The following is a 27,510-nucleotide window of genomic DNA, read 5'->3' as shown; positions in this document are numbered from 1 at the left end:
TGTCCTGATTGTTGTACCTCCTCCTGGTTCCAACTCTTGGATAAGAGAGTTGAGCTTTGTTTTCTCCGGTTGGGACGAGTATGTGTGCCTTAAGATTGGATTAAAAAACATATGGAGAAAATATTTAAGATGTTATTTAACCAAAACATTATTAGAGAAAAATTTCAACTGTAAAATTTAGGAAGCTCCTCTGGAGCAACTCTCTCAGTTTGTGCAACAGGATGAATTTTTCTAACGGTGTAAACTTTTCCAGAAAAGAAAATTCTACTAACAATTTGTGATAAGCAATCAGAATCAGCGCGGAGTTGGAAGTTGCAATTTAACAATTATTGGTCGGGTTAATATTTGGATAGTCCCATTGTGCTACTTGATTGGCTGAGGCAGGAAGGTCTTAAACGCTCCACGTTGCCATTATATCAGTTTTATTGGTCTGCGAAAGAATGTTACAGTACGGAGCTGGCAAAATATTTCCTGCTAAAGATATCAAAGTGATAATGAAATAAAACAATCTGATTAAGTGAAAAACTTTATGACGGGTGAGACACAAGTATTACTTGGCATGTGAGGGTAATTTTTTATTAAAAAAAAGTATATGGGTCCCACTTTTATGACCTTCTCTCGTCACTAGTGCTATTTCTCTTTTCAACCTCACCTTTCATTCATCATCAGCCCTCCTCTTCTCTATTTATTTCACTCTCATTTTCTAAATTAGTTTTCTAGTCATTTTTTTTTTACCCAATTCTTTTTATATTCATGCATATATTTATATTATTCGTTTGATGCTTGGTACGTGTTTATATATCTGAGTTATTCGGGTTTTTTATTTATTAAATCAAACCAATTGTGTCAATTTTTTTATATCTATAAATAAAATTACATCTATAAAATCGAGTTTTTATTGGTCTTTTCGATTTTTTTTGAATTATTTGATTTTTTTCTTGGTTCGATGTGAAACATTTTATAACAAAATTAATTTGCTTTTTGTTGTCAAGGCCAAATATGGTGTTAAAATGTTAAGAAACAAAAACTATGACAAAGTTAAGAACAAATATTTACAAAGTAGATTATAATTTTAAGAAATTGAATATATATAATGTTGGGTTGATTTGTCTTAATTTGGCCTCTTGTTTTTTATTCAAATCGAGTCAAATCAGTTATGATCAAATTTTTTTCCTCTAAATCATTTTTTCTTTTCTTTTTTCAATTAACTAATTTATCAATTTGGTTCTGTTTATCGATTTCCTTTATATACCCCTACTTAGTATAATGACATTTTTTGTGCACTGTGTTAGCAAAATGACGGGAAAATTACTTTATATACCGTCTACTTTGCCAGTAAAATCCTGTTCTTTTTATTATTTGGTCTTTTAGGATTTAGCTATCTCTCACAGACATACACCATCTCACACATATACACACTCTCATCTTCCCAAAATCAATTCTAATCCAATTTTTTTTGTTAAAAAAGGAATCTTGTAACTAAGCACAAAGCCACCCTCAGCTAGCCAAAACTCCAACCATTATCCACCTTAGCACCAAGCAATATAAATACAAACAAAAAATTCCAAGACAATATGAAACTCCAAACAAATTGCACTTTGTTTCTAAGATTATTCAAAAAATTGATTTTAAGACACTGAAAAAAAAAGAATTAAAATATGTTTATCCATGTTAGGAAGCATGACATGATGAGAAAAAGTGCTAATACGAATGAAATCGAATTATACATATAGTTATTCTATAACTTTTATGTATGTATAAATCTATATAGCAAAGAAAAAATCTGCAAACAAAATGAAAATAAATAATTTAGTGTTTTTTTCTTTGCGATTCTGAAATATTAGCAAAAAGGAAATTGTGAGATAGGTTTGGTTAGTATATGGTGGAACACGGCTGGGGTTTTTGCTGGGTAGGGGGTGATTTTTAGGTGAAGGAATAGCTACAGAGAAAGAGAGACTAATAGTTCAGGTGGGTCATGGGTGAATAATTTTTGGCCACTTTTGGGGCCCACACTTCACATCTTAGTCCTCACACAAATATTACGTGGCGTGCCTCACACATAATAAAATTTCTCACTCCGGCATATGTTGTATTGTATCTAGAGCTGTCAATTGTATCTAGAGTTGTCAATATGGGTTTGACCCGTATGGTCGGTTCAACCCAACCTTTTATTTAAGTAGAATTGGGCTAAAATTTCTTTGGCCCATATAGAAGTGAGGCTCAAAAGTCCAGCCTCTCTTGGCCCGCCGGCCTCAAGAGTTGGGCTGAGGCCAGCTCTTGAGGTCAGAAAAGAATAATAAATTAATAATTTTTTAAAAAAAATATAAGTAAATTAAACAAAAAAGATAAAAAATAATGAGAAAAAAGAATGTACTTACTACTAAGTAGTAATTAGAAATTGGAGTAATTCTTCTTAGTCTTAAAATTTATATTATGTTTAATTTCATTTGAACATGATCTGAATTAGTAATTAAAAATAATAATTTATATTTGTTCTCTTGAATTTTTTCTCCTATGATATGGATTTGCGCAAGAATGAATGGTAGAAAATTCTATTTCATATTGTAAAAGTGTCTTCTATTTCATATTGCAGAAGTTTCATGTTCAAATTGTACTAAAAATCACTTAGAAAATGTTATTTCGAAAGACGAAAAAACTTAAAGGGCTAGCCCGTCCTAGCCCATTTAACTCTTTGGCCCTTTAGAGTTGGGTTGGATTGAGCCGGGCCAGCCCATTTTGACCCCTCTAATTGTATCTTTGAAATATATAGGAAACTGTTGGGACAACTATTAGTGGCGAAGGTTCTCTGTAGAAAATATTTCTGCAGGAGAGAAGATTGTAAAAACTGAAAATGTTTGGGTTCTTGTTTTCTTTTCAGATATTTGTGTTACAGAAGTTCTTTTTTACCTCTGAAAAAAGGAGAAGTTATTTGAGAAACGCCTTCGAACCACAATTTAGATTAGTGCTTTTGTATAATCGTTATTGCAAAAACAGAAATGTTTTAAAAAACGTAAAGGAAAGCCAACTGGAGCGTTTCTTCTGCGAGTTTTCACAAAATTTCATGGACAAATGTCACCATTGTTAAGATTTTTCAATTAAAAAGAGAACTACATACTGTGTAGACAGGTAGAGAAAAGGTTAATTGATACTTCATCTGTTTCAATTTATTTGAACCTATTTTCTTTTTAGTCCGTGTCAAAATGAATAACCTCTTTCTTAATTTGGAAACAAATTTACTTTATGAATGATTTACAGCCACATAAATTTTCAAGGCTTATTTTGAACCACAAGTTTCAAAAGTCTCTCTTTCTTAAATATCGTGCCCAATCAAATGGGTTCATATAAATTGAAACGGAGGGAGTATATTATATAAACAGTGTGTACTGTATGTCGTTGGCGTCTATTACTAAATTAGCCATATATGTCCGTGCGACGCTCGGGACAAACATGTTTATTCACTTTAATTACCTAGTCTTTAAGGTTTGTATTTTGAAAATAACTTTTAAAAATATTCTAATTGTTATTATATATAGCAACATATACAAAATGCATTTTATGTACCATCACTTTAGCTATAATTAGAAGATGGAGTTTAAAAATTAAAAACATATGATGGAATTAAATCTTTGAGATGGAAAGAGTTGAACTTTTTTCTCATTGTCATGACAATGAAAGTTGTTTAGCGATGTGAAAAAGAAAATTTGTAGGAATATGAAGGGAAATTAATATTTTGATTCTAGATTTTTTTTTCTTTTAAATTTTTTTGACAGGTTGATATCCATCTCAATTAACTAACTGTTCAAATTCAAACATAAGAACCATTTTTGTATGTATTGAATTTTTTAAAAGCAAAACTAATAAAATATTTTTATTAAATTATTTCAAAAATATATTATAATTTTTTTATTAACAATTATAGATAAAAAGAATTGTTACAAAGAAATCAAAATTAGAAAAATATATGTTATATAGTAAATCACCAAATTTTAATTCCGAAATAAAAATAAAAAGTAATACATTTTATAAATGTAAGGAAATAATAATCAGAAAATGCAAAGGAGAGTAAAATAAGTAAACTATTATCAGAAAGACATTCCCTCCCTTCACTTTTACTTATCCACGTTGACATATCAGGAGAAAGAAATTTTTCTTCTTCTTATTTTACTCTTCACATTAATTATTCATTTTCAAATCATTTTCTAAGACTATTGAGATTATACATACACTAATAAATATGAAAATTATGATAAAATACATACTTCATTTATTAATTCTTAAAGAACGCGAAAAGTCAAAAGTGGACAAGTAATATGGGACGGAGGGAGTACTTCATTTATTTACAATTTCAGTTGATTTTTGTACAACTTATTGTTAATGTGTTCATCCATTTGAGCGTTTGTTGTTAAACAAAAAAATGATCTTATTTTGGTTATGTCCGTTTCTTTTTATATTTAGTAACTTGACAATTCAAATATCCTATATGAATATTATGATAACATATATACTTCATTTATTAATTCTTAACGAAAGTGAAAAGTCAAAAGTGGACAAGTAATATGAAACGGAGGGAGTACTTCATTTATTTATAATTTCAGTTAATTTTTATACAACTTATTGTTGCTGTGTTCGTTCACTTGGGCGTTTGTCGTTAAAAAAAAAAATCTCTTATTTTGGTTACATCTGCCTCTTTTTATATTTAGTAAGTTGACAATTCAAATATCCTACATATCAAGTTTATAATTACAAGATTTAAAGAATACTTTATTATATTATACACATTTTTAATTTAGAACTATAAGATTTGAAAGTCTATCTTTATTTTTTAAACTCCATATAAAGAACGTGAAAAGTTCTACATGTCAAGTTTATAATCACAAGATTCAAAGGATATTTTATTATATTATACAAATTTTTAATTTAGAACCACGAGATTTGAAAGTCTATCTTAAATTTCATGTCTAGTCAAACGTAGACACTTAAATTGAGATAAAGGGAGTATATCCCAAATGAAGGAAATGAAAGCACAATTAAGACATTGTGTACCTGTGAGGTCTTAAAAAGTAAACACACAAGAGTTAAAAGTGCACAGAGAAAATAAATATGAGTCGGAGAATTAAAATTGAAGTGTATCTATGTATACATGATAAGAAAATAAATATTCAGCAAGAATGTAAAAAGTCAAAAGTGAACAAGTAAATGTGCACGGAGGAAATAAATTTGTGTACGAGAATTAAAATTGAACTGCATATGCCTATACATGAGAAGAGAATAAATATTCAGCAAGAACGTGAAAAGTTAAAAGTGAACAAGTAAAAGTACACGGAGGAAATAAATGTATCGAAGAAATCAAATTGAAGTGCATACTTTTATACTTGAGAAATGTCCACGTGAGATAGGAAAATAGTTGGGTAAAATGTACAAGTTATATAGCTTATGGTATAAGCATTCATTGCGGGTACAATCTGTGAAGCTTTTGGTACAGCTGCGCTGATTAAAGTTGTGTTCGTCACTTTAAGGGATTTATATATAATAGAAATGTAAAAAGCCAAAAGTGAACAAGTAAAAGTGTAGGAGAATTAAAATTGAACTGCATATGTCTATACATGAGAAGAGAATAAATATTCAGCTAGAACATGAAAAGTTAAAAGTGAACAAATAAAAGTGCACGGAGAAAATAAATATGTTAAGAATGTAAAAAGCCAAAAGTGCATGGAGGAAATAAATTTGTGTAGGAGAATTAAAATTGAACTGCATATGTTTATACATAAGAAGAGAATAAATATTCAGCTAGAACATGAAAAGTTAAAAGTGAACAAGTAAAGTGTACGGAGAAAATAAATATGTCAGAGAATTAAATTTGAAGTGCATACGTCTATACATGAGAAGAGAATAAATATTAAGTATTATGACATATGTCTACGTGGGATATAAAAATAATTGAATAAAGTGCACAAATTATATAGCTTTTAGTACCTTTTCTATAAGAATGTAAAAAGTCAAAAGTGAATAAGTAAAAGTGCATTGAGGAAATAAATTTGTGTAGGAAAATTAAAATTGAACTGCATATGTCTATACATGAGAAGAGAATAAATATTCAGCTAGAACATGAAAAGTTAAAAGTGAACAAGTAAAAGTGTATGGAGGAAATAAATATGTCGGAGAATTAAATTTAAAGTGCATACGTCTATACATGAGAAGGGAATAAATATTAAGTATTATGACATATGTCTACGTGGGATATAAAAATAATTGAATAAAGTGTACAAATTATATAGCTTTTGGTACCTTTTCTATAAGAATGTAAAAAGCCAAAAGTGAACAAGTAAAAGTGCATGGAGGAAATAAATTTGTGTAGGAAAATTAAAATTGAACTGCATATGTCTATACATGAGAAGAGAATAAATATTCAGCTAGAACATGAAAAATTAAAAGTGAACAAGTAAAAGTGTACGGAGGAAATAAATATATTGGAGAATTAAATTTAAAGTGCATACGTCTATACATGAGAAGAAAATAAATATTAAGTATTATGACATATGTCTACGTGGGATATAAAAATAATTGAATAAAGTGTATAAATTATATAGCTTTTGGTACCTTTTCTATAAGAATGTAAAAAGCCAAAAGTGAACAAGTAAAAGTGCATGGAGAAAATAAATTTGTATAGGAGAATTAAAATTGAACTGCATATGTCTATGCATGAGAAGAGAATAAATATTGAGCTACAACACGAAAAGTCAAAAGTGAACAAGTAAAAGTGCACGGAGGAAATAAATATGTCGTAGAATTAAATTTGAAGTGCATATGTCTATACATGAGAAGGGAATAAATATTAAGTATTATGAGTAAAGTGTACAAATATTCACTGCAGGTACAATTTGAAAAGCAGTGGGTACAAGGAGGGACCGCTGTGTTCGTCCCTCCTTTGCACTTATTATATATAGAAAAAAAAATCAGCCCAGAACGAAATGTGCTTGCTTAGCAGATAATTAGCAAAGATTTTTATGGAAACCCCCTTGCACTCATGCATAAGCCTACTTAATAGTTTTACAACATTAGACTATTTTTGGACCTCTATATTATATGGAGATTGCATCATCAAAGCAAGGGTAAAATAAACAACTCAACCGTCAGATATATTACACTAGGATCACAACAAAGAACGTCAAATGTTACAAGCAATATATTTATTTCTATAGTAAGATGATTCCACATGCAGGACACAATCTTGCCGCTAAAAAATTGAAGTTTCTTTGGATGCAGAGATATCACAAAATGCATGTACACATTGTAGTCCTTTCTTCTTTCGCCCCTTCAGAGTCTCAGCTTATAAATTTAAACCAGGTTAGACAAATGGCGGAAAAGCTCAGATGTATAACTAAAATCAGCTATTCTCCATCAGTTTTTCATGCTGGTACAAAAAGAATCGTGCAAGTCTTAACATCTTCGTCGAGTAAATACCTATGTTTAAGCCCGTGGATCCAAAATCTGGAAGCTGACTGACTAAGCAGCTGCAGTTTCCTCCTTTTTCGTGGCAAGCTGGTTTTGAATGTGTTGAGGGACAACATCAAACTTGGCTAATTGCATTATGTATGATGCACGGCCTTTTGTCATTCCCCGCAAGGTACTGACATAGCTGAACATCTCTGCCAATGGAACTAAAGCATCAACCACCTGCAATGATTAAATTAGATCCATCAGAGAAGATTCATTATGAAGCGACAGTAATATACCATTTGTTTTCTTTAAAGGAACAGCAATTTATCACATTCATGCTTTTAACTTATGCTTATGCGAATTGTAAAATATGACATGTTATAATCCCTATAGAGGTCATTTCTAAAATAGATAAAGCTACCTATCTAACAGATCTTCATAGAGAAACCATATACACCATCCATCCCTACTTTGCATGACAATGTCCACTTTGCATGACAATGTCCGACAGTAAAATAATGATTGACATATACATTTAATTGGACGTAGTGAATAATTATTACCCCTTCCATCCCCAATTTATATGACTTCCCAGCTTGGAACATTTCGAAATGTTTAACACCATTTTATTTCTATATAAATTTCACCAACTTTAAAGAATCAAATTTACTGAACTGCTACAATTTTGAACTTATATTTCTTTTTTTCCTTAATTTTTAGAATTTTATGCTGATTTTTTTTCAAAATACTTTATATTTTCTTCCACTATCACTAATATAATACATAAAAATTAAATTAGTGTCTTAAACTCTAGTTCCAGTCAAAGACCACCATACAAGATGAGATAGCAGGAATAAAATGATGGTTGAAGAATCCGTTTGATGGAGCTAAATTCATACGTTAGTTAAAAAATTAAATCAAGTTCAACTCTTGAATATTGTATAAGTTTTAGTGATGCCAAATATTTTGAGATACCTCAAAATGGAAAGTGTATTTTAAAAGCTGAGCCAGATGAAATATTACTATTTTTGAAATTGACTTAATTCATGTACTACTGTATGCACTGGATTATTATATATAATGAGCAGATAGATGCAAGAAGTCCGCTACTCATACATACCTTTAGACCTCCAGGTTTGTCTCCAAAGCTGTTGATCTGTCCTCTCCTTGAGTTGAGGTCACCAATCACATCTCCTAAATGTTCTTCTGGTGTAACTACTTCAACCTTCATTATGGGTTCTAGCAATTGCGGACCCGCTTTTCTCATCCCTTCCCTAAAAGCTCCCCTGGCAGCCAACTGGAAAGCCAAAACACTTGAATCCACATCATGGTAAGAGCCATCTACTAACACAGCACGAACATCAACAACAGGAAAGCCTGCCAGCACCCCGTTACTCATGCATTCTTCTAATCCCTTCATAACACCTGGAATATATTCTTTTGGCACTGCACCTCCCTTAATTTCACTCTTGAATTCATATCCACCACCTGCTTCCATTGGTTCAAACCTTACTGTGATATCAGCAAACTGTCCTGACCCACCAGACTGTTTCTTGTGGACGTACTTCGTTTCCGCGATCCTGGAAATGCTTTCGCGGTAGTTTACTTGTGGAGCTCCAACATTAGCTTCCACCTGTCAATTTGTAAGCAACACAGAGTTACTAATGTGTAAGATATCAGATATTTTCAGTTCTTCAAGGCAAACTACTGTAAATAAGAATGGTAGGCAAATAAAGCCAAGTGATCAAAGCAGGCATTACATTCACTATTACTCTTATGTAGAGAGGGTTCCAGATACATACCTTAAATTCTCTTTTCAGTCGATCAACAATGATCTCAAGATGTAATTCTCCCATTCCCTCAATAACTGTCTGGTTAATCTCCTCATCACGTGAAAAATGGAAAGATGGATCCTCTTGAGCCAGTTTGACTAAGCCTGCCCCCATCTTATCGATGTCCGCTTTGGTCTTAGGTTCAATTGCAACCTTTATAACAGGATCAGGGAAATCCATGCGTTCAAGCACAACAGGCTTCTCTGGATCAGACAATGTCTCTCCTGTAATTGTATCTTTCAATCCAGCAAGAGCAACGATATCACCAGTTAACGCTGTCTTTACATCCTCTCTGCTGTTAGCATGCATTTCCAGAAGTCTGCCAATTCTCTCTTTCTTGCCTTTGTTTGCATTCAATACATACGATCCTGCACTAAGCTTTCCTGAATATACCCTTACGAATGTGAGAGACCCAACAAAAGAATCATTCATGATCTTAAATGCCAAACCACTAAATGGTTCATCATCACTCGCAGCCCTCTCAATGATCAATTCTGGGTTGTCGGGGTCGGTTCCTTTCATGGGTGGCAAGTCAACTGGGGAAGGCAAATAATCCACAACTGCATCGAGAAGCGGCTGAACCCCCTTGTTCTTGAAAGCTGATCCACACAAGACGGGGACAAAACTGGCAGAGATAGTTCCCCTCCTGATCAACTTTTTAATGGTTTCTTCATCAGGTTCAACTCCTTCCAGGTACTGCTCCATAGCATCATCATCCAATTCAACTACCATCTCAATCATCGCTGCCCTATACTGCTCAGCCAGCTCTTGAAGATCAGCAGGAATGTCCTCATATGAAAACTTGGCCCCTAATTCTTCTCCAGACCAAACAATAGCTTTCATCGTCACAAGATCAACTAATCCTTTGAATGTATCCTCTGACCCGATTGGAATCTGAAGCACAAGTGGTTTAGCGCCCAAATTCGATATTATCATGTCTCTTGTTCGGAAAAAATTTGCTCCGAGACGATCCATCTTATTCACGAAACATATCCTTGGGACTCCATACTTATCAGCTTGTCTCCAAACAGTTTCTGATTGAGGTTCCACGCCAGCAACACTGTCAAACAAGCATATGGCACCATCTAAAACCCTAAGGGCACGTTCTACTTCAAGAGTGAAGTCAACATGACCAGGAGTATCAATTATGTTGATACGATGATTGTTCCAGAAAGTGGTTGTAGCAGCAGAAGTAATTGTAATCCCCCTTTCTTGCTCTTGCTCCATCCAGTCCATTGTCGCAGTTCCCTCATGCACTTCACCGATTTTATAGTTTCTGCCAGTATAGTAAAGGACCCGTTCAGTTGTAGTTGTCTTCCCTGCATCTATATGAGCCATAATTCCTATATTTCGATAGTCCTTCAGAGGCACTTTTCTCTTCTCCTCTGCAGAAAAATAAAAGAGCAGCACATAAGTATTTATTCCAGGAATGATAACATCTATGTCAGTAGACTTATGAGTCAACACGAACCTAAAATATATACTCATCTCCTCAGACATAGTGTTGTAAACCATAACTCTGAAAGAAGTGGCTGCAATATTGCTAATCATTGACCTCATTTTGGGAAGATGAATATAACAAGAAGTTGACATCAAAATAAGATCTTAATACTCAATGCTATTTTCGTTGAAATGCACTAAACAGAGGATGTCACCATTCACCAAGAGTTTGACCTTCAAGTAAGAAAGTCCAGGGCGGAACTCAAAATAGACATCTTCAAAGAGTAAGTTCTATTTCTACAGTTATCCAGACTAAAGACTCAACCTTTATATTCTTGTCCACGTTCCAAAATCAAATTGTTTCATTTTCCTTCTTGATCATCAATCGTCAAAACAAAACCCCTTTTGTTCTTCTCCCCAAATATGACCTTCCTTTTCTCGAGCCCATTTGGTCCAATTTATTATGTTTTCAATTCTAGTTACGTTCCGTATTAAAGAAATCAGTACTAAGGCATTCACATACAATTAAACCATCCCAGTTTCTCAATTCCAATCAATCAATCAACTATATCTTAATCTCAGCCTTCAAGGAGCCACCTATATAAATATTATGTATCCATTCATTTAATTGGACTTATTATTATTATTATTTCTGATAGCCGTGGTGTTGTGGCCAACTTGCGTGCACTACAACTATAATACCGGGTACCTACATCCACAATATAGTTTCCAGGTAACTCTTTCTACGAAAACATATGTAGATTGGTTGAAATCACCTAGCTTTTTAGCCTATGTTGGAACTTTAACCCTGGCCTCCTATCGTCTTTGTTCTAGCTTCATTTACCCGTAGGACACATCTTCGAGTGATTTTTAGAGTAATTCTAATGTTTATGTCAACCTACATCAATTCTTATTTCCAATTCCAATCTACTAAAACTCAACAATGAACAACAAGAAAAGCAACACTCTTGCACAAGAAACCAACCTATCCACTCACCCCTAACAACACCCCCCCCCCCCCCCCCCCCCCCCACACACACACACACACAGCAAAAAAAACTCAAAAAAACCCCGCCCAACACACTTTTTTTATTTTTTTTGGTAACCATATGAAAATTACCATACCAACCAAAAACACAATACAGCCTAAGAGCACCTCATTCCCAAAAAAGAATAGGCCTCAGAACACCAAAAAAGAAAAGCAGCAACTAATTACAAAGCACCTTCTGCACTAATTCTCTACATCTACCAGCCATCTTTGAACTTTGTAGTAAATCTACTTTTTCTATGATTCCCTTTCTTATCTGTACAAGTTATCCATTTAAAATTTGCACCACAAAATTGAAACTTTTGATCCTCTAAGCAAAGAGAGTCGAAATTTCCAATTTGAAAGTTGATACCTTCAACAACAGCCATAGCAAAGACAGAAAAGCCAACATTCTTAACCAAGAAATGTAACCCCACCCCACAACAGAAACAAAAACTCACCACCACCAATAAAAAAGTTATCTTTACAAGTACTCATTATAACATACACCATAAAATTTAAAAAATTATCCTGTAAGCAAAAAGAAGTGAAATTTCCAATTGAAAGTTGATACCTTAACACTCTTACCCAAGAAACCAACTTATCCACTCACCCTTCCAAACCCCCATAAAAGGCTAATTTTTACAAGTTATGCATTTAAAATTTACACCACAAAATTGATAATTTCGAACCCTTAAGCAAAAAGAATTGAAATTTGCAATTGAAAGTTGATTGATACCTTCAGCAGCAGCAGCCATAGCAATGACAGAAAATCCATTCTTTCTTGAATTCTGAGATAAGCTTCTAGAAGCATTAACAGAGCACAATCTTGAGCTTCCAAAGAATTCAGACATGGAAGCAGAACCAAGAGACTTTACTTTGACGCATCGGGTACGGGTCCGAGAAGAACCGACCCGGTTGGAAATGGGAACGGGTCTTTGAGACCCATTGAAGTTACAGAGTGAAGAAGCAGCAGATGACGTTCTTGTCACTGACTCTGCTGCCATTTTTTTCTTCTCCTACTCTGTTCTTGTTTAGTGTGTGTATTTATATTTCTCTATGTACTTGGTTTATATTGGTTTGGATAGGACTAGAAGGAGTGGGGTGGGGATAATGTGAAGGGTTTGAGGTGTGAGAGCTTTTGGTGATTTGGTCTTTTTCAGACCTTTGGTTTTTAGGTTATTTTTAGACTATGGGATAATATTGTAAGGCCTGGAAAAAAGAGTTGAGTTCTTTTTTTTTTTTTTAAAAGATTGTCTTGTCAGACATGGAACAACATCCACAACACCCATTTAAACCAAGTGGTGTTCTTGGAAAAGTTTAAACATATTGGCAGAGATAAAAGTTAGTAGCTAAATTTCAGAAAAAATTATTATCCATTTCGAACATGTACGTTTGAGACTCAGGTGAACCTCAGGCGTTTGATCTTGGCAAGCTAAACTTTAGATATAATTATCGGAAATTTGATCTTGAGAAACCAAACTTGAGGCAAAAATATCAAAAGTTTGATGAATTTTCGCAATTTCAATTGTGTATACCTGAAATTAATTACCAAGTGATGTAACTTTTATGCATTGCCACTAAGTCAAAATAATGGTCTTAAAACCGGTTATATGTGCACTTGCCCCTTTGCAATTTGCATAGGGCAATTTGCAGGATTGTCGTTCGCTGGGGTGGTCTTTAATTTTTATCCCTCAAAATGGTGGTCTTTAAATTTTGTCCTTCAGAATTTAAATTTTGGCACAGGCAGAATTTCTGCCTTAAGGTACCCATGCAGGCAGAATTTGCATGTACAGATTTGCAAAATTCTGCTTGAGGCAGTATTTCTGCCTTGCGTCTTTTTTTTTTTACTAAGCTGGAGCTCGAATCCACAATCTCGGGGTATTAGGCGAAGGACAAAAATTAAAGACCACCCCAAATGAAGGCCAATCCGCGCAAAAAAAAAAGATTTGCATAAGGATTAGTAGGCTTGGTTAAGAGCCTGTTAGGATGGGCTTAAAAAAAGCAGCTTATAAACTATTTTCAGCTTATAAGTTGCTTTAGATAAGTTAAGCCAAATGAAATTCATTAATTTTTTAGGCTTATTTTAAACACAAAATAGCTTATAAGCTGATCAACCAAATACTCAAAAAAACTGAAAATAACTTATAATTGTAAGCAAATCCAAACGGGCTCTAAAGCTCAAAATTACGTAGACTAGGACAGAGGGCACAAGCTAGGCTTGGCCTCGAAAACTGTTTATGGGCTTTGTATCAAAAGCATTGAGTCCTGAAAACTGTTGTTTGCATGCAATTAGGCCCAGAAAAAATACAATTAGGCCTTATTTGCCATGGGAGTGGATTCATTTGTGACTTCTAATTTCTTTTAGTTAGGTAAAAGTACGCTAATATTGCCTAAACATATCTTCAAGCTGATCAACGCGTTTCATTTTTAAGGAGATGGGATTAGGATGAGAGGTAATTTGCCGACGCTTCTTTTTAACTTGTTTTTGACAAATAAAATTTTAGCCTAAAGTGATATAATCGAGATTTCATTTCTACATCATATATATATATATATATATATATATATATATATATATATATATTTTTTTTTTTTTTTTTTATAGAAGCAAGAGGTGAAAAGCGTTTTTTTCACTGCTTGTGCCAATGGTAAAATAATATCCCTATTCGCAATATAATTAAGTATTCAAAGCCCAAGATTTTTTTTTAAATATACAACAATACAATTTCCTGCCCAAATCAAACTAAAGTACAAATCATTAAATTACACATAACTTATCAACTAATTAAACAAATGGCCTTAAAAGGGACCCCCCGTCCCTTCCCCCAAACCCCAAATGAAAGGGAAAAAAAAAAAGCAACTTTAATTTTTTACATATAAGCCAACTAACAAACAAACATACAGGTTTAACTGATATAATGATAGTATAAAAATTCTGTACACTATTTCGTATATATAACTAAAATTTTATCTCATTGCGCGGCATAATGGTTTATGAAAGTCAAGGAAATGCTTGCCAAATGAGCAATCCTTAAAATGAACTTTCTCACCATGGTCTTTAATTGGCCATTCATGTTGCTCTCATCAAAACCATCCATGCAAGTATTATCATCAGTTAAAGCAGCACTTACCCAAGTCTCAACATCATTCATTTCAAGTACAAATTTAGGGTCATCTTTACCATGGCTCATACTAAATTCTTCCATTGACTTTTGGAGTCCATCTATTGAATCATTCAATTCCTCTAAACAGTCTTGCATGGCCCCAATTTCTCTAGGCTTCAAGTCACCACTTCTGGATATGTTCTTCATCGTTTGTAGAGTCGAACGAGTTATCGATAAGGTAATGGATAGAGCAGATGTAGCTAAGACTTTAGGGTTGTTTTTTATCTTGTTGGAATAGCTTGAGAGGTATTTGCAACATAATTGAGGGTACAGTGTTGTAGCACATGATTTTTTGATGTTCTCAGCATCAGTGCTATTATAGACTAAAGTTGTGTAGCTAGAAAATAGTAGAAGAAAGAATAAAAATGCTGGTGCACTGCAGAGAAAGTTGCCTTCCATTTGATTCGAATATAATGGTGGTTCGTATTTCGTAGGTATTCCAAAGGGAATAATAATCCATATTTATGGTGCTGTAAATGGTGTTATTTATGGATCCCACAGAATTAAACAAAACAAATTAGGCCGCCAGTTGGTGACAGTCTCTTTTGGACTAGTTCTGAACTTAAATAGACTGCCAATTTATAATGTCGTGTGGATGTCTGGGACCATATGATGGTGCTGTAAATGGTGTTATCCTATTTTTATACTCAACCCCCAAAGTTGAATGAGCTAGGAATTAATTAATGCACGAATGTCCAATATTCCATTATTATTCGTCAGGATGTGAAAATTAAAGCTGGTCTTACTTGACAAGATGTTTTTAATCCATTTCTTGAATAGCAAGTTTTTCTCGTATATCCCTCATTTCAAGAGCTATTTTTTTTCCAATGTATACCACACAATATGTAGCCACGTACGCTGAGCAAGCCAATGTTCTACTCTTAAATATTATTTGAGGTTCCAGTCATGAAATAATTTTCTGATCTGTAAATTCAATTGAATTATCAATCGAGTCTAATTATCCATTTTAACTCTGTCAATTTGATTTAGATTTAAATTTTAAGACAAAATTTAGCTATTTTTCAGTCAATCAATTTGGCCTTATAATTAAAACAAATATATTAGGCAAGAGTAATCAAATGAGATAAGTTTTAGATCAACATCTGAATAAAGCAGGCAGGTTAGTAGTAGTCATAAGCAAGCATAAATAAAAATGAACGTGCACGTAACAAACTTAAGGTGAATATTTATTGTATGCATGGGGCCTCTTCCTTTATCTCTAATCGTTATCTTATTATAGGCTTTTGTTTGCATCAGTAAAGTTAATGCCATTAAGATGCAGGGCATTCGAGAGGAGTTATCTATTACAACTAGCATAACTTTATACATTATTTTGATACAAAATGGGGAAAAATAACTTTCACATAGAATTTAGCCTAAGTTATATAATGTCTGGTTGATTTTTTTTTTCCACATAAAACATAGCATTGCTAAAAGTAGAGTTCATGTTTTTCTTTTCCATATAACTAATACATGTATAAATAAAATCTATATATTATTTTATACAGGGTAGAAAATGGACTAACTACATTACATGAATAACTAACACAAGAATAACTAATCCTTGCATAACTATCTCTTCACCTGCTTAAGATGTGATTTATTCATGCATTAAATCATGCATAACTTGTACCATGATTGGTAGTATTTTTTTGCTAAATACACCAAATATGGTGTTTGGTTAGCTATTTAGAGTCATGTGTAACTAATACATGTATAAGTTATGACGGAATATATGTATTATTTTATGCAGGGTAAGAGATGAAATAACTAAACCATGCATAGCTAATCTCATAACTAATCACTACATTACTAATACTTGTATACCTCTAATCACCAACCAAACAACCCCTTAATACCAATTCACTAGCTTGCCGGTTATGATATTAATATGCTAACAAATTACTTATTCAATTGATTTCAGACATTACCAATTCATTTTTCCTCTGAAATTTTAAGTTACAGGGAGGAAACAGAAAGTTAACCATTTATGTTTTTGACAAATAATCAAGAAAAGATCGAACAGAGTACTCCACAATTTATGCTTAAACAAAAGACTCAAAGAGCATACGAGAGCGATTTCAATTTGAATTAAAAAAAGTACTTAGTTTAACTTGCTACTCAGCCTGTGATGGAAGAAGAAAGTTAGTTACATGATATTTTTGAAAGAGTATACACATGTGCTGTTTGGAGTAATATCCAAGTCTTTAATTGGAGAAAGATTCCAAAGAAGAGACTGCGATAGAAAAAGAAATGTTACATATCATGAGAATATTCAAAGTTCGTGTAAAATGTACCCTATTGGACAATACGTTTTGCTTAATATAATTGACCTATTACTACAAAGTTCAAACACAAGATTGAAATTTCATACAAATCAAAAAGAAAAAGAAAAAAAGAATTATGCATCTACCACAAAAACTATATGCACTCTCGTAACTTTCTGCCGCAGTTTTTCAAGAATATTGACGTAGCTTTCCGAAACTCTGTTTAAATACACTTTTTTCTCTTGTACAAAAAAGAGCTACATTTCTTGTTCGAAAATAAAAATAAAAAAATGCACTGTGCACCTAACAAAATCAAGAAAAATTGAAACGAAAATGACTTTTATGTATAAGCATCATTAGACAAAAACAGGAAGTCTATTTCCTTTTACTTAACGTGGAGGCCCAAATACATCAGACAAGGCCCTGAATGGGGCCCAATCCGTGTTTCTTAAGAAGATGGCTTAGGTTAATTGAGCAGTAAACTCTTTTTTCCTGGACGATATTGTGGAAGCTTGAAAATTCACATAAAAAATGTGTTTGAAAGGATGCATTAACTGCAAACATGTAGCAACAGAAAACCACAATTCACACCCACATGATCAAACTCATTTAAAAACTGTGCCATCGAAATCCCACCATAGGATTTTAGGCATTGGCACTTTAGCCCCAATTTTATGTTGGTCTTTAGTTTTTGGCCCTCATAACAAACAACTTTTTGGCAGGACATAAGTACATTTTATTGCATTATAATATCCCAAAAGTTATGCCTCGCAGGACTGTTGCCGGTAAAGAACTTATGTCCCATTAGTTATAAGTTGGATTACTAAAGGGCAAGAGTTTAAGACAAGGCCATTCAAAGAGAAAAAAATTAAAGACCAGCCCATTTGAAGGACAATTCATGCAATTTCATCTTTTAGCACTCCCTAATTCTTCTCAACAAAATAAAACTAGCAAACTCAATACTACTATCAGGGTTTACAATTTTTTCCATTAATACCAAAACAATTTGCAAAAGGTCCAGATTCCGGTATAATCCAAACCCCCGAAGTTGTAATCCATCCCAATTAAAAGCTGAGGTTTTATTAACATATAAACCTATAAGCAAAGAATAACGAGAATTTATTTAAATTTTAAAAGCAATAAACTAACCTGCAGGTGACAATTTTGCAACCTTGATTAAGTTCCACAACGAGGACACCTCTTCCACTTTTTACGCTTAGCAAGCAGGCGCAAAGCCACGTCGTTGCGATACAACAAATCCCCATTGCGTCCACAGCGTAACCCAGCGTGCCATAGAAGGTTACACTTAAAGCAAAACAACGTTTTACAATTTGGACACCTCGATTTCTTCACATTATGCCCACAACACTCATCCAAAATCAAAGCCGAACAATTCCGGTTCGGACAATAACATTGAGCTAACCTTAAAACAGTAGACTCACACAACACGTCACACCATTTAACAAATAGCTGGGGGTTCACTAGATTTCGACAAGATATAGGGTCGAAAAATTGGTTACAATTTAAAGAGGGACATGGAATGTTGCTAATGTTGTCACTACTTGCAATTCGTTTTCTTGGTTTTGTTGTGATTGATTTTGGGTGAGTTTTTGCAGTGTGCTTCCCATGATCAGTGTGACCGTGAGCAGAGGCGGACCCAGGATTTTAAGACAGCGGGGCACCATTATCTTAACATAAACGCCAACAAAAAATTTAATGACGACTGAGGGATAGTACTGTGTCGGACCGGTCATTGATAGCATAGGAGTGACGAAAATACAAGTATATAGGTCAAATATGTGTAATAAATAAAATTTAATATAGTAAAGTTAATGAAAGAAATAGCTCAGTGGCTAAGGCTGTGCAACATGTGGTGACAGTGCAGGTTCGAATCTGGGCGAGCTCATTTAATGCTTTTTGTTTTCCTAAAATTAGGCTCAAAAAATAATTAAAAGTGACATTCGGGTTTGATCAGGGGTGACATGTAAAGGAAGCAACAGTTGCAACCAACGTTCCCCAAAAACACTTTCATTTGTTAGAGTGCATAATTAAATATATACTAATTTTTTAAGATATATACAAATATATATACAATTTTTTTTTCGAAAGGTGAGAGTGCACGTACCCTTCCATGTGGGTCCGCCTCTGATTCCGTGAGTGATAAGTGTTTGCTTCTTTTTCCTTCTTTTCTTTTTCCCCACTTTTGTGAGTCCGCGTATACTTATCAGCAGTTATATGCCTTCTTTTCCAAGTTATATCAAAACAAGTTAAGCAAATGGAGTTTAATACATGTAGTTATGCCAATTTAAATTTATCATATGCAATTTACAATAACTTTATAGGAAAAGGAATCGAGTCCCAGAGGAGTTAGAGGACCTTTTTTTTCTTATAAGATAAGCAAGGATTATGACTTATTGTTAAGCATCTTGGGGTAGTTAATTCAGCCAATCCATGCTCAGCTTCTTTTGACGATTATAACGGGTTTGGGACCCGTTCAGTGATTTATGCTGTTGGGCTTTAAAGACCATCAAATGATTGGGCTTTGAAGATGAAGTGGTGTGAATTGGAAAATTGAGGAAAATCAAATTTTGAAAAGTAACTTTTTTAAGTGGTCTTTCTTCCACATTGGTGGTGGAAAGTAACATATGTGTGCTTATATATAGAAGAACATCTTCTAGCTCATAAAAAGTTGAGAGGAGGACTCCCTTGCGTCGCCGTTGCTCGACTTCGACTTCGGTCAAATGGTTTAATTGATAATCTTTTTGAAAATGCCTCATTTTTCTACATTGAAAATTTTCGAACGCAACTACTGCATAATTATCTTACAAACAAAATATCGAGTCCTTGTGTGATTTGTTGCCGAATTTGCGTTCGTCAAAGTTGGTGGGGTTTGAGGTACTGCTACGCCATTAATAGGTATATCCATTTTATTTTGGGAGGAAGTAATCTATCATCTCTTCAGGTACAATGAGTGGATTAAATTCCTTAAGGACACACAGTGAATTATGTGATCTCGAGTACTTTCCAATTTGTGCATTTTAAACGATTTTCCAATTTTTGCTTTACTGATTTTTGAACAGAGTCTTCTAACATATGCTTCAGTAATGCCTAATAACCATCTTCATAGAAGCCACGTGTTCCTACAAATTTTAACACTCTTTTTCTCTACCCAAAAAAGATATCGGAAATAGCGACACAGAACTACAACGCAATTACCCAGACTAATGAAAAGCTTTCCTTAGTTAAATCTCCACTTTAAATTCGATAATCAGATTCACTATAAAAATCTTAATTCTGATAGGCATGTTTTTTAGTTTGAGCTCAACAGCTTTTAGAAATGGGTAGAAAAGATTCGTGGGAAATAAATAATTGAATGAGAATTTTATTAGGAGTGTAGCAGAAAAGAAAAATGATCTGCTCGGTAACTCTTTTCCTCTACAACATATGTTCCATAGCACTACCAACATTTCCAAGATGTTGCTCTAAAAGAAATAAGGTGAGTCTCACCGTTGCCAACTTCCATGCCATTATGGAATTGAAAACAAAGAGAAGGAAAAGATTGTGAATATTTCACTCCAAAAAAATGGAAGAGCTTACGCCAGACATTTCTAAATCTTCGTTCTTTGTTTGGGTAGAGAAAAAGAGTGTTACCTGGGTGGAGGAGGACATATATATGCAATCGGGCCACTAAATTTGTACGTAGGAAAACGTGGCGTCTATCAAGATAGGTATTGAGCATTACTGAAACATAAATCACTGGAGGGTATCCAAACCCTATTATAACATACATCTTAGGAGCTATTGTGTGAAATATCGAGACTTCTAGACCAAAAGTATTAGCAGGAGTCTTTCATAGTGAGATTTGATTCTTATTATTTGCTTTTTCTCGTCTTTTTCTTAATACGAGTCTACAAGGGTTTTACTCACTAACCTCTTTATTTTACTCTTTCTGCCAAAACAATGACAAGTTCTGAGTATGAGATGGTTAAGAGTTGAGACAGTCAACTTTTTCGTGTAATTGAACTATCAATTCCTCTTGTTTTTTAAAATAAATTTTATATATTTTACGACTGTATTAAAAAAAAACTATATATCGCATGTAATATTTTAAATTTAAAACAAAATTATTTAAGAAATATTTGATGAGGGCGTTTACTTTTGTCAACGAGCTTTTTTAGTTTTAAATAATTTTTCAATGAAATAGGGTGATCTCTTGCCAAACCTTCACCGATTTTTGGGCTAAATCATACTCTACGATATATTCCGTGAAAGTTTGTGGATAGAAAATTTAATTTTTTTTGATGATTTTTCCGTAATTATACCATAGTTATGCTTTCAGCAGATATTCGCTCCGCACTTAGTTACTTAGCGTTTATCGTAGGCACGGTAACTGGTACAGCAGAGGTGTGTGATCCTAATTTTGTGCAATTAACACATTTGCCAGTCTATTTCCGAAGATCAAGTATGTCATATATATGATTCGTCAAAAAAAAGTCATTTTATTATAGGACTCACAATTTCATAGGTCCTGTGATGATAAAAGTGACGTGGGTGCGTGCTCTTTGTATGTTTTTATTGTAGGAGTCTAGAAGAAAAAACCAAAAAAATGAATCTAAAAACTGTGTGTTGTGCTTTGTTTCTTATAATTGAAGGAGAGAGGAAGACAGAGGGAGGGGTTTTGAAAAGTTGTTACACATTAATTCCATGCAAAATAAGCTAAAATAGGTAAGAAACTTAAAAAAGGAATAAAATCTGACATAATATCACCTGACATGTACTCTAGTGTTGTAACAATCACTAAAAAGAATAGTACTACTAACAATTATAAGGAGATTTAAATGTCTGATCATAGTAGTAGTAAGCATAGAAGAAGAAACTTTAGCCCATTAGTAGTACTCCATGTATGTCTTTATGTCAAACATGTTACATATAAACTCCAAAAGATATCATTTATTTCATGAAAATCGGATACAGCGAAAAGAAGGTAACTAATTGCCTCCTTTCTCACCAATTAGAACAAAAAGTATACTTCATTTGAAAATAAGCAACTAGAATAGGCATACAAACCAAAAACACACTGAAATATGAATTGGAAATTTTCTGGAACTGAAAGAAAGATGAATTGGGAAATGTCTTATGCGCATTGGAAGTTCTTGGGTGCATTCTTTCCACAGTTGTTGAGAAGCAAGCTGAGGGAAAGAGGAACATTCAGATTAATTCCCAACACGTTGGCTTTAATAGCAGTGCAAAGGCAAACAGCAGCATCAAGATCAGCAAGTCCTTGAATTAGAGAGCAACATGGAGTTTTAGCTGAGCTACTTCCAATAACAAGGTGAACCAAATCATTCAATAAATTTCCACACACATTTAGCTTTAGTGCGTCTATTGGGCACTTACCCTTTGTTGATGGGGTAGAGGGGGTGGCGGGGGTGGAGGGTGTAGGGGTAGGGTGGGGCTTTGGGTGTGGGGGTGGTGGGCATGGGACATTAGTGGAACTAACCACAGTGAAGAAGAGGATGTTCAATGTGAGAACAAGAGCAATGGAGGATACAGCGGACTTAGCCATTTTTCAAAGTTATTAGCTCTCTCAACAATTGAAGGTGGCTAATTAGTAGTGAAGATGTTGTTTGCTTGGTGTTTGAGATGATGAAATGAGTGGCTATTTATAGGTAGAAATTCTGAATATTTTTTTCTACTTTCAATTGTCTGAAGGTAATTATTTCAGAAATTTGATGTGGGAGCCCAACCGCCCAAGTGGATAGAGAAATATCTATACAAGAAGCTGGCAAATGCAACTTGAGAGTTGAGATACTACTACTATATTATTGGATTATAAACGTGTAGTTTTGTGGATTTCATTAGTTGTCTATTATCTTCATCCTCAAAGATAATTTATTCTAATTAGATTATATATTCTCTTTAATTATTTGAACATTCTTCTTGATTCTTGAACATGCTGGACCTGTGCCAAGACTTGGATCTCATCAAGATTAATTCTTTTGTTCAGTATGGAAACTAATTCTAGTAAAAGTGCGGTCTGTTTGTTCTTATAGCTATTCTATTGTACAATGTAAGAAAAGAATGTCATATAAGTATAACATGTAACTTTGATAAAACTAAGTATGGTACCATGTTATAACATGCAAGACTATAGACATATACTTATAACATTTAACTTTGATAAAACTAAGTATGGTACCATGTTATAACATGTAAGACTACACTAGCAACTTGTAGTTAAAAATCTTATTTTATTAATGATACGACCTTTATTCTGATGTGTTAATAGCAACTTAGCTAACACTAAGAGACCAGAATAATGGCTCCCAGAGAAGGATAATTAACGACACGAGGGAATAATTAAAGATTAAGCTGTACGTGATACTCGCGGATTAATAATGTGCTATTTCTTTCTAGAATATGACTTTTCAAAAAGCTCATAAGTATAATTGGTATGATATTCTCGTATGAACCCGGTTATTAATATTGTACAATAACTTGAGATCGTTATACGAATTCATAAATTTCAAATCTTAAATCTGTCCCTATTTTCGAGCCATTCAAGCAAGGCGTCGTGCAATAATGAGATATTTCCATCGTGCTCCTTCGTTAAGGTATACAAAATTCAAACCTACAAAATCATCTCATTAGGATTCACCACTTCAAGTCAATGCATTCATTCCGTTTTATTGGAAAAGAGAATCTAAAACCTGGTTTTCAAGAATTCACGTATTTATGCAACTAGTTGAATATGAGATAGTTCAGTGTCATCTCTTTTTTCCTGTCAAGGAAATTGCGTGGCCTATATATGTTTAGTTTTTCATCAATATTATCGAAGTCTATATTAGAAAGCATACTGCGGAAATTAAAAGAAAGGACACAATACTCTGTGTAAAAGTGTGAATACAATGTCCTCGTTATCAATTAGTACTTCTCTTTATATTTTTAGCCCAATTAGTATGTGCGATATTGATAGATCATGGCCAGTCTATGTAAATCCAAAAACAAATCACCGCAAATATTGACCATTTATATTCAAAGATGCTAATGCAAAGTTATCATTGGAGCTTGGATAGATATGTTCATTAATTTAATTTAATTTTAACTTCTTATTTCGCAATCCATATTCCAAAGGAATAGATATTTTTTGTACTTGTTTTTTTTTTTTTTTTTTGGTCAACCACCAGCGGCGGCTCGACTATAAGACCAATAAAGCAATCGCTTGGAGCCCAGTTTTCTTAGGACCCCATTTTTTCTTTAAAGGTGTATTTTTATATATAAACGGTTGCTTCAACCGAAAGAAATTTTTAAAATTAAAATTGATAAAATCTTATCTAAGATCAACAATGTCTCAAGAGAGATTGAATTAATTAACTACATTATCAATTGAAATTATTTGAACAAATTGACTATAAAATAGTAAATAATGACTTGACATCTAAAAAAGCTAAAAAAGTAGACTTTAAATAAAAATATATATGATAATATTTTCTTTAAAAAAAATTAGGGCCACTGTTTGAAGTTTAGCTTTAGGCCCCTAATGTTATTGAGACGGCCATGTCAACCACCATATGGATGGTGGTGGGGGTGGGGGGTTTGTTAGGTTATCGCCGTCCTTTTCATTTCATCAAGCAAAAGAGATATTTTGTACTCGTTCATATATTCAAGGGCATTTTACATAAATAGCAAATATTTGGGGTTTAATCAAACTGCATAGCTAATGTTTCAATATTTACGTTCTGTAGCAAATCAGCCTAGCTCCCACATGTGTATTCAATTTTTTTTTTTAGTTGTATTCATGAAAATAACAATTTTTTTTTCACTGTATTCATGAAATAACTATCTATATTCATAAATTGGCTTGTTGTATTCATGAATACAACGAGTAAAAACTGAATACATATACACCAATAATTACACAAAAACATCATATTTTCCGGTATGTATACAACAGATACAGGCAAAAAATACAGTATAAAACATTCATACACTAAAAAATTAACAAATATGCCATATTTTCCGGTATGTATACAACAAATACAAGCAAAAAACATTGTATACACGGTAAATATACAACAAAATAAAGCGAAAATCTGGACTTTTTCCAGATCTGACCGGAAAAAATTCCGTCGAATCCAGATCTGACTGGAAAATTTTCCGGCGAACACCGGAAAAAATTCCGGTGAATCTAGATCTGACTGGAAAAAATTCCGGTGAACACAGATCTGACCGGAAAAAATTTCGGCGAATACAGCGATCTGACCGAAAAATAGCGATCTGACCGGATCTAACCGGAATACAGCGATCTGACCGGAATACAACGAATACAGCGATCTGACCGGAAAAAATTCCGGCGAATCCAGATCTGACCGGAAAAAATTCCGCCGGAGAAAGAAAGGGAAAAGGGGAAGGGACTGGCAGTGACGGTGGTGAAGGGCACGACATTTTGCCGGAGCTCCGGCGGTCGGTGGTGGCCGGCGGCGGAGCAGTGGGGAGAAGAGGGGGGGAGAGATATGGGAGGAATGGGTTGGGAGTGAATAGTGTGATGAATATTTTATTTTGTGTGTGTATATATATAGTTACTAAATGTTATTAATACACAAATGTTTGCTATGAGAAGTAATTAAGTTAAACTATAGCTACTAAATGTTAATACCCACTATATGTTTGTTATGTCATGTAGTTATTCCTATATTCAAAGTAATCAGACATTCTGGTATTTTGAGTCACAGGTTTTAAAATTATGACCCGAACTGTTAAATTGTAGCTTAGATTTTGAAAATATAAGGAAAATATAATTATTGTTTTTACGGAAAAGGCTCAAATATGCCATCGAACTATCATAAATGGCTCATTTATGCCACTCGTTGAAAGTTTGGCTCAAATATGCCACTGCCGTTACCTTTTTGGGTCATCCATGCCATTATTCACTAACGGTGGTTTTAAAATACCAGATATGCCACGTGGCAAAAATTTATTGGTCCACGTCACTTAAATGAAAACCAGCCAAAATAAATCCTAATTAAACCAACGGAAAAGGCTCAAATATGCCATCGAACTATCAGAAATGGCTCATTTATGCCACTCGTTGAAAGTTTGGCTCAAATATGCCACTGCCGTTACCTTTTTGACACTCCGCTTATTTATGCCACTGCTCAAATAGCTCAACTGTTTTCACCTTCATCATTGTTGGCCGTGTCCAAATTAAAGCACTATAAAATAATCGTTCAAACAAATAATTATTGACAAACTTCTACATTTTCCAGTTACGACGAATTTTTAGAGCCACTTTGTGCCTTGTTATTTTCAAATTACGTTATACTGGTTGTTTACTTTTTCAAAAAAAAAAAATTAAAAAAATCATATGATTGAATCATTTTTTAATGTCATATAACCGAAGAAGGACATTTTTGAGTCATTTCGAATACATATAAGGACATTTTTGATCGGTGGAAGATAGGGCAAATTTGATCCAATAAATAAAAGGAGGACATTTTGAGTCATTTCTAATGCGTTAAGAACATTTTTTAAACCTTTTTCCGTAGGTAAAAAGTTATTATAGAGTGAAAAATATAACATAAAATTTGAATTCGATAATAAATTGATATTTATAGTGAGTTGTTATATAAAGATGATATTATAGAGAGGCCTGACTATATATATGAAGTACTAAATTTAGGAGTTTAAAATCAAGTAAAATTTTAATTACCTTATATATATCGTTCATAGATATATTTGAGCAATATAACATAATTGTAATCTCGTCAATGTTGATTTGTCAAAAAGCAAATTTGAAGTAATAAGGCTGATGAAATGATTGAAGATAAAATGCATTCTAAGTGGCACTCAAGCGTGTCAGTCTAGTGGTCAATGAAGCATGAGATCTCAGGTTCAAATTTTAGCAAAGGCAAAAATATTAGGTGATTTCTTTCCATCTGGCCGGACACCATGGTTGTAAAAAAAAAGTATTCTAACTGAATTTTGTATTATTATTATTATTATTATTTGAGTGTCAAAAAGGTAACGGCAGTGGCATATTTGAGCCAAACTTTCAACGAGTGGCATAAATGAGCAATTTCTGATAGTTCGATGGCATATTTGAGCCTTTTCCGTTGGTTTAATTAGGATTTATTTTGGCTGATTTTCATTTAAGTGACGTGGACCAATAAATTTTTGCCACGTGGCATATCTGGTATTTTAAAACCACCGTTAGTGAATAATGGCATGGATGAGCCAAAAAGGTAACGGCAGTGGCATATTTGAGCCAAACTTTCAACGAGTGGCATAAATGAGCCATTTCTGATAGTTCGATGGCATATTTGAGCTTTTCCTTCGTTTTT

General features: G+C 33.6%; 3 protein-coding genes and 1 pseudogene across 3 annotated transcripts; all 4 read right to left on the bottom strand.

Annotated features, from left to right (window-relative positions):
* Nucleotides 1-7,110: 7,110 nt before the first annotated feature.
* LOC132635069 (elongation factor G-2, chloroplastic) lies at nt 7,111-12,883 on the bottom strand. Its single transcript, XM_060351287.1, has 4 exons — nt 12,476-12,883; nt 9,240-10,654; nt 8,558-9,070; nt 7,111-7,674 (listed from the first exon to the last, which is right to left on the bottom strand). The coding sequence occupies exons 1-4, from the start codon at nt 12,741-12,743 to the stop codon at nt 7,504-7,506; spliced, it is 2,367 nt and encodes a 788-aa protein (XP_060207270.1). The 5' UTR covers nt 12,744-12,883; the 3' UTR covers nt 7,111-7,503.
* A 1,533-nt stretch (nt 12,884-14,416) lies between these two features.
* Nucleotides 14,417-15,432, bottom strand: LOC132638137 (21 kDa protein-like). The gene has a single exon (XM_060355113.1). The coding sequence runs from the start codon at nt 15,300-15,302 to the stop codon at nt 14,712-14,714; it is 591 nt and encodes a 196-aa protein (XP_060211096.1). The 5' UTR covers nt 15,303-15,432; the 3' UTR covers nt 14,417-14,711.
* A 2,288-nt stretch (nt 15,433-17,720) lies between these two features.
* Nucleotides 17,721-27,510, bottom strand: part of LOC132637119 (E3 ubiquitin-protein ligase RSL1-like) — a 43,253-nt pseudogene continuing 33,463 nt past the window's right edge.
* LOC132635068 (14 kDa proline-rich protein DC2.15-like) lies at nt 22,101-22,880 on the bottom strand. The gene has a single exon (XM_060351286.1). The coding sequence runs from the start codon at nt 22,734-22,736 to the stop codon at nt 22,305-22,307; it is 432 nt and encodes a 143-aa protein (XP_060207269.1). The 5' UTR covers nt 22,737-22,880; the 3' UTR covers nt 22,101-22,304.

Source organism: Lycium barbarum, chromosome 4 (assembly GCF_019175385.1).
Source record: "Lycium barbarum isolate Lr01 chromosome 4, ASM1917538v2, whole genome shotgun sequence".
NCBI classification, from domain to species: Eukaryota; Viridiplantae; Streptophyta; class Magnoliopsida; order Solanales; family Solanaceae; genus Lycium; species Lycium barbarum.
The sequence above is the reverse complement of the archived record's forward strand: the minus strand, read 5'-3'. Positions and strand labels throughout refer to the sequence as shown.

Coding starts and splice junctions, on each gene's coding strand:
- LOC132635068 (XM_060351286.1), bottom strand. CDS start 22,736: ATGGCTAAGTCCGCTGTATCCTCCATTGCTCTTGTTCTCACATTGAAC.
- LOC132638137 (XM_060355113.1), bottom strand. CDS start 15,302: ATGGAAGGCAACTTTCTCTGCAGTGCACCAGCATTTTTATTCTTTCTT.
- LOC132635069 (XM_060351287.1), bottom strand. CDS start 12,743: ATGGCAGCAGAGTCAGTGACAAGAACGTCATCTGCTGCTTCTTCACTC. Junction 10,655..12,475: donor TATGGCTGCTGCTGCTGAAG/GTATCAATCAAC, acceptor ATTTTTCTGCAG/AGGAGAAGAGAAAAGTGCCT. Junction 7,675..8,557: donor ACAAACCTGGAGGTCTAAAG/GTATGTATGAGT, acceptor TAATCATTGCAG/GTGGTTGATGCTTTAGTTCC.